General features: G+C 32.6%; 1 protein-coding gene and 1 long non-coding RNA gene across 2 annotated transcripts; both read left to right on the top strand.

Annotated features, from left to right (window-relative positions):
- Positions 1-2,035: 2,035 nt before the first annotated feature.
- On the top strand, positions 2,036-4,353 carry LOC133031904 (uncharacterized). Its single transcript, XR_009684951.1, has 2 exons — positions 2,036-2,725; positions 3,579-4,353. It is a non-coding gene; the product is annotated as an uncharacterized LOC133031904 (long non-coding RNA).
- A 3,041-nt stretch (positions 4,354-7,394) lies between these two features.
- Positions 7,395-9,439, top strand: LOC115697335 (uncharacterized). The gene is made up of 7 exons (XM_030624293.2): positions 7,395-7,653; positions 7,748-7,920; positions 8,133-8,185; positions 8,291-8,405; positions 8,501-8,614; positions 8,725-8,815; positions 9,016-9,439. Exons 1-7 carry the CDS (start codon positions 7,534-7,536, stop codon positions 9,217-9,219), a joined length of 870 nt encoding a protein of 289 aa, XP_030480153.1. The 5' UTR covers positions 7,395-7,533; the 3' UTR covers positions 9,220-9,439.
- Positions 9,440-12,776: the final 3,337 nt, after the last annotated feature.

Raw genomic sequence — 12,776 nt, 5'->3', positions numbered from 1 at the left:
CTGGTGAAAGTGTTATGGAGGAACAGTAAAGTAGAAGAGGTAACCTGGGAACTCGAGACGGATATGCAGCAGAAATATCCAGAGTTGTTTAGGTAAATTTCGGGACGAAATTTCTATAAGGAGGGGGTAATTGTAATACCCTGGAATTAAGGAAATGGATTGTTGGAAATTATTTTACCAGGATCTAGATTTACTAACAAGTATGTTGGATTAACAACCTAATATGAATTCTAAAACAATGAAAATAAACACATATAAAGTTAGAAAACCTTACAGTGGGTGCAGCGGAATAATATGACTCCTTCCGTTCAGATCTCTAGCCCTTGATTCCTTTCTGTAGCAGAGCGTCACCAAGATCTGAACCTGGATCTTCTTTTCTCCTTCTTTGATGCAGAAATTCCATAGTCTTCCATACTATGATTGAGATACCACTTGATGTGTGTGGGCACTACTCATCACTCAAGGGAATTCGAAAATACAAAGAAGAAAAGAGAGAGAGAAGGTGGCGTGTGAGGCTTTTTCTGAGAGAAACAAAGTGATCAAAGATGTGTGTCATAGTTTCCTCAAGCCAACACTTTCTATTTATAGAAAACCCTCTAGGTTTAGGTTAGAATTGCATGGCATTAAAATAATGGAAACTACAAATGGAATTTTCTATGCAAGGGCCGGCCATACAAAGGGTATTGGGCCTCACTTTGCAACTTTCCCATTTTGTTATTTTCCATTCCCATTTTCTCAAAAATGCCAATTTTCCAATTTCACCTTTTAAATGCCAATTCTAATTATTTAATAACTTGGAAATAATTATCAAATAATATTGCCATTTAATATATTTATTAATTTAGACATATAAAGTCTCTTAATCAATAAATAAACCTAAAATCTCTTTTCTTTACAATTTCGCCCTTGCTTAGTGAAAATTCATAAAGTAGACATAGTCTAACTTTTAGAATTTTAATTGATTAATTAAAATCAATTAACTGAGTCTTACAAGCAGTATGGCCTCAACTAGTATGGGGACCAGGGGTCTATATAGCAGAAGCTTCCAATAAGTCGAACCGAATTTACCAAGTAAATTCCCTAACTTATTAATTCCTCATTGAATCCACACTTAGAACTTGGAATTGCACTCTCAGTCATATAGAAACGCTCTATATGTTCCACGATATAGACACGTCATCAGTTATCCATTGTTATAACCCTAATGTGATCAATGATCCTCTATATAGATGATTTACACTGTACAGGATTAAATTACCGTAACACCCTACAATGTATTTTATCCTTTAAACACTTAACCCTGTATAAATGATATTTCACCTAAGTGAAATGAGATCTCCACCATTTATCTTCGTTTGGTTAAGCTCGAAGGAAATCATCCTTTACTTCTATTTGCCAAATAGAAGCTATAGATTCCATATTTATGTTAGCGCTCCCCCACTCAATTGTATTACCGTGTTCCCAAAATGTACGTATCACCCTGATACAAAACTAGGCTTAACTAACAAATCAAAGAACACGAATAACACTCTTGAAATTGAGCCTAACCATATCAGGATTTCGATCATGTGATCTAGGATCAACTTATGACATTGAATTGAATAGATGTTTACGGTAAGTTTCAAAATCTAATTCAAAGTTCAATATCATCCATTCCAATGCATACTCCATGCATCCGATACTGGTAAACTTTGCCAATGTCCTGGAAAGGACATAACACTTTTCCAAGGTGTAAGAATACCTATCGCTGATTATACCATGTCAGTCTAAATCCAGTGTTCTGACAAATCAGGGAATCTACTTTTGAACATATAATAAAGATTATATTCCACTGTGCTGACAACACTATAATCTTTAACCAACTCATATGTTCTGGACTTAAAAAGAATTCATACATTATATACATATAATCATGAAATAAATCATGTGAACCATGCAACATAAAAATGTTATTTCTGATCTTTATTAATAAGTAAATCTGATTATATGAAATGAGCTTTATTTAGGGCATAAAACCCAACATGGATTAGCAAAGCCCTAACTAGTTAATTGAGTATTATTGTAGAATTATATTATATTATAATTTATTATATGCGAATTAATATGAGAAATGACATGTTAAGACCCCGTTGGTGAGTTAGGGGCATTTTAGTAATTTTGACCCGAGAAGGGTAAAACTGTGAATTTAATTTATTTATGTGCTTATGAACTATATTATTATATAGTATATCTGGTGTGTCCTTTTTCAGGTGTGTTCTGACAAGTTGGCGCGGTATAGTCACAATTGGGTATTTCGGGCCGAACCGGGTTCGGGGCCGAAATATAATTTTGGGATAAATTATTGGCATTTTATTTATGTGTGAATAATCTGAAATTATTTAAATATGTGTTATAGATGAAATGAATTCAATGCCCTTGATTGTTTGAGTATGTGAGAAATGGCCCTAGGGGCAAAATGGTAAATATGTATTTTGGATTTATTTTCAACTAAAGGCATTCTTTGTAAAAAAATGAAATTCATTTCTGCATTTACCTTAACTCTAAAACAGCCCCCTTCCCTCTCTCTCTCTCTCTCTCTCTCTCTCTCTCTCTCTCTCTCTCTCTCTCTCTCTCTCTCTCTCTCTCTCTTTGTATTTGGTTGAAAAATTGGTGATTTGCTTGGTATTCAAGCTTGAAATTGAAGAATTGTTTGAGTTGTGGCTTGATCATTGCATTGAAGCTTGAGGTAGTTTTTCTATTGCTGAAATTTAATGAATTTGTTGCTGTGATTTTATGGTTGAAAAGCATGAAATAGGTTGGGATGGTCTTGAGATGCATGTTAGTGTTTTCTTGTTGATTTGAGCATGTTTGTACTTGGATCTTTTGAATTGATGTTGGGTTAGGTTTAGACAGAATTTAAAAGGAATTTTATTGTGTTTTTATTCTCTTATTGAACTTTGAAATTAATTGTTCAAGTTCTTGAGCTTGAAGTTCTTGGTGATTTTGCTTAAGTTAAAGCTTTGAAGTTTATGATGTTTAATCTGAATTTTTGGGGTTTTTACCATTGAATTTTTAATGCATGAATTGTGTTTTAAGCTTTTGATTTAATTACTGGAAAATCTATTTAATGGATTTAAGTTTTGGTTGTGAATTGAGTTGAAATGGATGAGTTTTGGGGCTGAAATTCATTGTTGAAGGCTGATTTTTAGTTGCTGGTTTTTGGTGTTGTTGGAGAGTGAATTAGGTGTAATTCCTCTCTAATTACTTGGTTTATGTTAGGTGAAAGTTTGGTATGATTGTGGATTGATATAGCATGAAAATTGGTATTTTTGGATGCATTTTCGTGGCTGGAAACTGGGTTTCCTGGGTTTTTATACCCAGTAGCCGCGGCCATTTTTGGCAGCTTATTGTATTTTTTTCGAGTTTTTGTTTTGGTCATAACTCTTGACTCGGGACTCCGTTTGGGACGTTCTTTATATCGTTGGAAAGCTCGTTCCGAGCTCTATCTGAATATTTGGAATTTAAATGCCCAGTTTTTAATTTGTGGAAATAAATTTTGGGATTAACCCTATACTTGTGTATCCCGGAATTGTGACTAGGATTACCGGCACTTGGTCAGGAGCACCCGGGGATTTGGAATCTCCATATTTGTGGGACATCAGGTAAGACAGTAGTTAGCACGTAGAGATATGCACAATGGCGCTTATATGGAATGTGATTTATATGAGAAACTAGAAACCGGGATTAGAGTTATTACTCTAAAGTGAGCGGTTTATTGGCTTAGGGTTATTACCCAAGTGAATTGTTAATATGTAATTGTTATGCCATGATGTATATAGTTTTATATTGAAGTAAAGGGTTATGTGTTCAAGGCATAATCGGGTTGGACTCGGTAACTAGAACCGAGATGAACCGTTCTAAAGCCTTATTGTAATTAGACGTGTGAGCGTAACATGTAGGTCTATGCCACATAGACATAAATAGGCGTGTGAGCGTAACACGCAGGTCTGTGTCATACAGACAAATATGAAATGGCATTATTATTATTTATGTGATGAGTTATATATGATTAACGATATATCTTACTGTCTTGCTGGGCTTGGCTCACGGGTGCTCTACTGTGGAGGAAAGGGTAAATCTATCTCTGATCAGCCATGAGTATGGGAGTTGGACGATGTATGTACATGTTCGGGCCACACTAGACCAAGCGGGTTGGGGTCTACCAGCGTTGAAACTTTTGTAACTCTATTTTTGCTGTTTAGGTCGGCTAAGGAGAAAAGACTTGTAATATTTTGTAAAATGATTTTTTTTGGGCTCCCGAAACATGTAACTTTTGTTTGTAAGGTTAAAATTATTACAAGTTTATTTTCATTCCGTTTTCGTTTAAAGTTTTAATTTCCGCGCTTATTTTAAAACCAATCCCGTTTAGGGAATTAGGGTTTCTTAATCATATTGGGTAGCGTGCCTAAATCTTAGGGCGTTACATCGATCCTCAGGTCGCTTAGCTCAACCAAACTGTGGCTGACTTGCAACGAGAGCTGCGAGACTCTCTCAATAAGTAACATGAACGATTTCAACACTTGTTCATGCAAAATTGGAAGAACATCGAAAGCTAATGTGTTAAGCAGGAACAACGGAGACTTAACCTGTCTTAGCGGACTAGAGAAGCTTATTGCTCTAATTGCGGAACTACTTCCCAAAGAGGTTTTTTCGAGTTAGTGAGAGAGACACCTCTTTAACCAACTGGTCACATGGGAACTAGTATCCAAAGTGAAACCCTTAATGTTCAGAACACCACTACTACACCTAGTAACTGAGCAGGCACTAGGCAAACATCGGGTGTGGAAACCTCCCAAAAAGAGGTACCTTCGATCAAGAGTTCGAGAGGACTCAAGCTCGAGGCCCCAACCAATGGGCCCTCCACTTGATGTTGAACAATCACGTAACAATGAGAGAACCAACAAGGCTCCTCCACCAAGTCCTCCTCAACGTTCTTAAGAAATCAGGCCTCTAGACCCCGCAAGGGGAAAGGTGTATGGGTTTATGCCCTGAAAAGCCTCTAAAGATATTTCTAATTATTAAATAAAGAGTTAAACATTTGATATATATGTGAATGTTAAGTTATTAATATTTATTATTGAATAATTTATGTTAAATATTAGAAAATTCCTTATTCAAATATGAGGTTGTGGCTTGTAGCTGTACAGAGAACTAAGACCACTTGCTATGAATAAAACAGTCAGCAACAAATTAAAGTTATGAAATCTTTAATTAATGGCTGCTAGTACAGTTCACTGATACTCGTTCTAGGGTGCAAGTAATTTTGGTTTAGATTACTAATGTAGTGAGACATCTAAGTAAAGGTAATGAATATAATGAAGATTATATATGACAAGGACCGATATGAATAAAATTGTCTTTATTAGGGGTGTTCATCTGATCCAATCCGCACATTTTGGTCAAACAACATCCAATCCGCACTAAGTGCATATTTCATATTTTGGATCCAATCCGATCCGCATAACAGTTTAAATCCAATCCAATCCGCAATAGTGCAGATTGGATCGGTTATTTTGGATCAGTTATTTTTTTAATGATAAATTATTAATATTTCATAGAAAAAAAATTAAAAAAAAAAACTATTATTTCTTAATCTCCAATAATAATTTATTTTCATCTTTATTTATATACAAATAAAATCAATACACATATATGTCAATATATATGTACTCATCTTTAGATTTACACTAATATATATGTATCCATTACTAAAATAAATAAGCTAGTATATATATTTAAATTTATGTGTATGTGTCTATGTGAATAAGAATATTTTTTCTTATGTTTTCTATTATAAAATAAATAAAATGCACCAACTCAATATACTACTAAAAAAATTAAAAAATTAGAAGTTTGTGTCCTTTTTTTTTTAATATTACTAGAAAATTAATATATATTACATATTATAATTTTTTTAAAATATATATAATTAAGTGCGGATTGAATTTGATCGGTTACTTTTTAGGGTCAAACAACATCCAATCTGCACAAGTACGAATTTTAAATTTTTCAATCCAATCCAATTCGCAAAAAGCGGATATGGAACTTGTGGATTGGATTGGATCGGATAGTTTATGAACACCCCTAGTCTTTATTAACATGTTGTTTATCATAAAGACCTAATTCATATCATAACGATGATCAATAGTTAATCAACATAAATCCTGAGTTATCATGAACTCTTGTTCATGTTATTAGGTTTTTTGATTCACTTATTAAAGTTTCTCAAAGAAGATGATTATTACAACTTCTGTTTTGGAAATCTAATAATATGGATGGTTGGGAACATGATGTACAATTATAGAATCCTGACTTTCCTAACAGATCGAATGTTGGTTCCCTTTTTAAGTGTTAATTTTGGAAGTGAAATATTGTGCACAAATTCAAATGAGATCTTGAATTAAAATTCTACTAGTGAATTAATGGAACTAAAGGATAAAGAAGTAATTAGAAAGGTAAATGGTATTTTGTCCAAAATTAATTACGAACCAACACATGGAGGGCTAATCACTGAAATTGATTATATCAATGGACACTGCAGTTAAACTTAGTAAATATAATTCCATAATTATTAAGAGTGCAATTTCATATTTTGCGTAATTATGGCATATCTAATTCCATATGTAAGCCTAGAAATTTAAAATTGCCATAAAAAGTGGCCAAATTTAAATATACCATATTTAGGTAACAAACTTTTAAAAATTCGTGTAAATTCTACTACAACATAAGGTTGTTTATCAAGCCGCTCAAACTGCCTGCACCGCAAAAAAAAAACTGTAGTTTGAAATTCTTTGCAATGCGATGACGGTTTGAATTTTTCCTAAACCGCGTGGTGCAGTATGCTTTGCGGTTTTAAATTGTTAATATGCGGTTCAAATCGCACCGAACCGCGTATTATAAAAATACTAATTTTTATATTTATTTAGGTCCAATATGTGAAAGTCCAGCCTAAAGTCCTCTAATTATTGTATTGTTAAAACTTAATTTTTTTTTATATTTATTTTCAAGTCTTATGGTATTTTTGATAAGTGTTGCTCAAGCTTTATTATATTTGTGATAGTTTAATTATTTAGTGATAGTCCAAACCGCAAAAACTGCACGGCACCGCACCATTTTTCGCGATGCGATTTCTGTAGTTTTTTAGTTTCGCGGTACTAGTACAGTTTGAGAAATTAGAAAAACTGCATGCGTGAGTTAGTTTAAAAAAAAAATGGTTAAAAACCGCACCACCGCGAACACCCCTACAAGTACAACATATGTATATTATTGTAAATTTTTGAAAAAAAAAATCAAATAAATGAATATCGTGGGAGTAGTTGGATGTGGATCATATATCATATATATGTATGTTGGTGAGAGTGAGTGAGTGAGTGGTTGGTCCAAATTGAGAGTTGTATTGAGAAATGAGGTAAAAAGACACTTCTTTGTTTCTCTTCTTATCTCTTCTCTTATTTCATTACAGAGAAACCGTAAACCAATAAGTGGCAGCTAGCAATGGCTATTATGGTTTCTTCATCCTCCTGTACCTACTCCTTATTCTCCACTACTTCCTATAATACCATTCGTGGTGAATTTGAATCCTCCTCCAACCACCGCCCTGCCGTTATTCTTCCAGTTAATTACTATTACTCTTTTTTTAGCTCATAGAATTGTGTGTTATTGCCTCATTTGGTTTGACATTAATTAATTGAAAATTGAGTTATTTCAGGGATTGGGGAACAATTCGGGTGATTACCACAAGTTACAGGTGAGTCTGAAACAGCATGGAATACCCAGTGTGGTGGCTAAGGTCTCCAGGCTCGATTGGTTCCGCAATGCAGCTGGTTTGGTCGACCCTAATTACTGGCAAGGAACTCTTCGCCCTCGACCTGTTCTCGATTGGTAATAATTAATAAATACTCTTAATTATGATCTTCATTCCACCATTTGATTTGAAAAAATTCAATATAAACAGAGATATTGTTACCATTGATATTACAATCCCTAAGGGGAGACAGATGTTGAAGAAAAAACTTTCTATATTATTGTCATTATACACAAACAACTAGAAATAGAATCAAGTGCTAGTATTTTTTTCTCATTATACACTGCAGGTACCTGAATAGGATCGACCAAGCTATACAAGAGGCTAAGGAACAGTCACAAGGTATAATTAATTATGAAAGAATATATATATATGTTGTGGTATGTATTATAATTTATAACTATTTCATATTAATTTGTAAATTGTTTATGGTTATAAATGTAATAGGGGAGAGTTTATCATTGATTGGGCACTCAGCAGGAGGATGGCTTGCTCGTGTGTATATGGAAAACTATGGTGTATCCCATATTTCATTGCTCTTGACACTTGGAACTCCTCACCTGTAATTAAGTAACTTCCCCAATTTCTTGCTTAATTAATTACTTTACATTTTTTTTTTCATTTTGTACATTATTCATCATTATTGTTATTCATCAGTCCACCTCCAAAAGGTGTTATAGATCAAACTAGAGGACTCCTCAATTACGTGGAGCAACATTGCTCAAAAGCTGTTTACACTCCACAATTGAAATACGTATGTATTGCTGGCAGGTAAGAACATAATCAAATTACAAACAATACATACATATACTTTAGTATTTATTAATCTCTCTTAATGAAACCTTAGTAAGTAAGCATACTGTATATATTTTTATTATTAGGTATATTGAAGGTGCTCCTTTCTTTGGCAACTCCATGAATGGTGGAAAGGTTAGCTTCAGGTCTCGGTTGGTTGGACAGGGGTACAAGCAGGTAATTAATATAGAGCAGCCTTTTTTTTTGGTGGGTTCAACCAATATTTTATAAGAACATGAATGTGTGTATTCTATATTCTACTTTCTCAAACACATTATAGTATCCTATGGCTATGGACGAGTCTTTACTTATCACTATGGCTATGTGCTGTGTTGAATCTTATTTTGACTAGTGGTTGTTGTGGTTGTGTAAGTAAGGTTTGTGGAAAGGCAGATGTGTGGGGAGATGGAGTGGTACCAGAAGAATCAGCACATTTAGAAGGAGCTCTTAATGTGAGTTTGGAAGGGGTTTACCACTCTCCTGTGGGTTCAGATAATGATTCCAGACCTTGGTATGGTTCTCCTTCAGTCTTACACCAATGGATCCATCACCTTCTTGATCTTCAACAACCTTCATCTTGATTTTTCATCTATTTTACACAAATAGCAATATTACTAAATACTATTGTATTATTACCATTAATGCTTTCTTCTTTTTTATCAATGATCTCAAATTTTGTATAATAATATCTTAGTTAGTTGCTTAAAACAAAATGGATATAAATGATTACAAATTGGTAGGAATTTTGGAACTAAGCTATATATTAGTCCCAATGACAACATCTGTTTTTGTTTATTTTTCCATCATAGATTTATATTGGGGTAAAATGATTAGACTGTGTATCTTAAATATTTTATTTCCATTTAGTAATCCAAATTCTATGACACTTAAAAAACTTCAAATATGTGTCAATTTTTTCCACTTTTTTTTTAAAAAAATTAAAAGTCGTATTATATATCCAATGAAAGTGAAAACCACAATGATAAAACTTTTAGATTTAGATGAATTATTTAATATAAAAGTTTATATATTGGTAGCCTGAATATTTATTATTATTATTATTATTTTAAGTAAATGGACAACAATTCAGTTCTACAGGCTGGCAATCTTAAAAAAATAATAAAAAACAAAGCTGCTCAAATCTTAAAGTAAAAAATTAGAAATGACCACAAAAGGGCAACTAAGCGGAATAAAATAAAATAACCATAGAGTTAAGACAATAATGGGTAACGACTCAAAAAATGATACGAAATAAACAAGTTTTGATGACATGTTTAATAATCGTGTTTTGTTCGTATTTGAGTTTGAGTTTTTTACACGTTTTATAATTGTGTCGTGTCATAATCGTATCAACACAATAATACGAATTAATTGCTATAGGTTTCATATTATTTTTTTTTTTTACATTTCGTCTTTGTCTTCATAATTATAATTGTACCGCGTTCGTGTTTGAATTTTTAACATGCTTAATAATCATGTTGTGTTCGTGTTTATTTTAATCATGTCGTGTTATAATCTGCTGACACAAATACGACACGATAACACAAATTTTCAACCCTATCAATACGACAATAAGTAAGAATTGGTCACGACCCATATATGGATTTACAAAAAGTGTTTTTCCATTAAAATATGTTGCCCCTACTAGAAAAAATAGATTATGCAACAGTTTATAGCTGAAGCTATTGAAATTAGCTTCAATTTGTGAACTGACGTTCCTTATGTCGATGCAATCAACTTTATCACCAGGGGAGTAACCAGGAGTAAAAGTTAGGGGCTAAATTGCTAAAATTTAAATTTAAAATATTTCAAAATAATTTAAATTAAAATAGAGAATGTCTCCCTTACATTGAATCTTTAGTGGCCTGAGAGGTGTTCAAACTAAATAAAATGGTTGATTTAGAAGCATTAATACACTGGCCAGAAGCAGCCTCAAACACTTGTAACAACCGATTAACATTCCTTGCTTCATGTTCTGTAGCTTTGCAATAAATATAGCTATCATCCGCAAAAAAATATGTGAGAAATAACAGGAGCACCATTACACACTCGACACCCATGAAGATCATCCTAAGATTCATATTTCTTAATAAGAGAGGAAAGACCTTCCACACAGATTAGAAATAAATAGGGAGAGAGTGGGTCACCTTGTCTAATACCACGACCAGGAACAAAAGGATCCAATTCACGTCCCCCATGAGTGACCATAAAACTAATCGCGAAAATATAGTGGAAAATCAAATTCACTAAACGACTATGAAAACTTATTTTAAGTAAAATAGCCTGAAGATACTTCCAATCAACTCTATTATAGGCTTTACTCATATTCAGCTTCAGAGTCATGTAACCTTCCTTACCAACATGCTTCCTTTTCAAGTAGTTCATAATTTCAAAAGAAATCGTGATATTATCTAAAATCAAATGATCTGGAATGAAAGCACTTTGATTTTTAAAAAAGACCAAAGAGAGAACTTCTTTCAAACGATTAGCTAACACTTTAGAACAAACTTTATAAATGACATTACAAGGAGTAATAAGCCTCAAATCGCCCATAGTTATCGGGTTCTTCTTTTTTGAAATTAGGACAATATGAGTATTATTCAAATCAGCAGGAAGAATTCTAAAAAGAAAGAAAGACCTGACTTGCTTCACCACATCGGCCCCCACAATATGCCAATACTTTTGATAAAATTTTGAAGTCATCCCATTAAGACACGGGGACTTGTCAGGATGCATTTAAAACAAAACATTTTTTACCTCATCATTTGTAACAAAGCAAAGTTTCATTTTGGACTTAAAAAATCATATTTGGAATCCCATCAATGACTTCAGTTGCAACACAAATAGAGGAAACAAATCCGATAATTCTCATATTCTTATCAAAAATTCAAATCTACAAATAAGATTAAGCTTAGCCTTCTAATTTAATAACCAAGTGCGATTAAGTATATTTCTATTCTAAACAAAAATTAACAAGAAAATTATATTGATTAGATCTAATTTAAATTTTCGTTTTCAAGATTTCCACCTAAATTATTAATTTAATTTTAAAATTAATTAATCTTTGGAAAGTATTAAGCATAAATCAATACAAGTAATGAGTAATCAATTAATTCTTATCTATAAGCATATACAATTCCATTAAATCCCTAGAAAAGTAATTTAGTTCATCTCAAGGCAAAATACCAAACAATAAAAATAATTCATGAGTTCAAAATTCAAATACAAAAGAAAATATGACAAAAAAAAAAGAAAATAAAAAAAAATGAACTAAAAGATTCAAGTTGTAGATCCGTCTTCAATTTTTTAAAATCCAATCAGTACTATAAAAAATAGTTTTTTATATATTATTTTCAAAATTATGAATATATGGATATTTTATTTTTTTTCAAAATATATAATGTATATATTATTTATAAAATAATATTTATTTTAAAAAGTGGTTAGTTGATATTATTTTTGAAACATGGTTATGTTATTCTAATTTTTGTACTATGATGTGACATCTGACTAGGTGACACATGTATCACATTTTATAATTTGGGCAAATGATTCTATTCTAGCAGGCTGTGAAGATTAATATGAAACCCAAAGTCATACATGAATGGTAGGATGTCCGAGCAAGGTCACTAGTGGACATCCGACCAGCTTAATCACATGAGTAACTTGCATGCACCGGCCAGGGGTGCGAGTTAGTAATTTTAGAGATGGACATCGTTATTTCCAAGCATGCATGTCACGGAAACAATCCCTACATTTGTGGGATTAATTCGTATCTCAAAAAAATAAAGGCAAGTAGCTTAGATTTCCTAATCTTTTTTATTGTAATTATGGAAATAAACTAGTTTCTCATTTTATTTCTTATAGGTTAAGGAAAATCATTCTTCATGTAATTAATCTCTATAAATAGTGGTTTAATCTCACTATTCAGGAACACCGAATTAATTTAGAGAGAAAACACTCAAGAGTGAAACCTCGATCTAAGAGTGAACTACTGAGAGATCATTGTAAGAGCTTTGAAGAAAGATTAGAGCGTTCGTGCTCACTTTTCTCACAAGTCAATACAACAAAAAGAGAGTAGGCCATTACCAACTATAAGGGGCTGAATCTCTATAAATCTGGTATTTTCTTTACTTTA

The sequence above is a fragment of the Cannabis sativa genome, chromosome X, assembly GCF_029168945.1.
Source record: "Cannabis sativa cultivar Pink pepper isolate KNU-18-1 chromosome X, ASM2916894v1, whole genome shotgun sequence".
NCBI lineage: Eukaryota > Viridiplantae > Streptophyta > Magnoliopsida > Rosales > Cannabaceae > Cannabis > Cannabis sativa.
This window is presented reverse-complemented; position numbering and strand designations above follow the sequence as displayed.

What these genes read in the sequence shown, in the direction of transcription:
- LOC115697335 (XM_030624293.2), top strand. Translation starts at nt 7,534, where the DNA reads ATGGCTATTATGGTTTCTTCATCCTCCTGTACCTACTCCTTATTCTCC. An exon ending in GCCCTGCCGTTATTCTTCCA is followed by an intron (nt 7,654 to 7,747) that starts GTTAATTACTAT and finishes GAGTTATTTCAG; the next exon opens with GGATTGGGGAACAATTCGGG. An exon ending in TACGTATGTATTGCTGGCAG is followed by an intron (nt 8,615 to 8,724) that starts GTAAGAACATAA and finishes TTTTATTATTAG; the next exon opens with GTATATTGAAGGTGCTCCTT.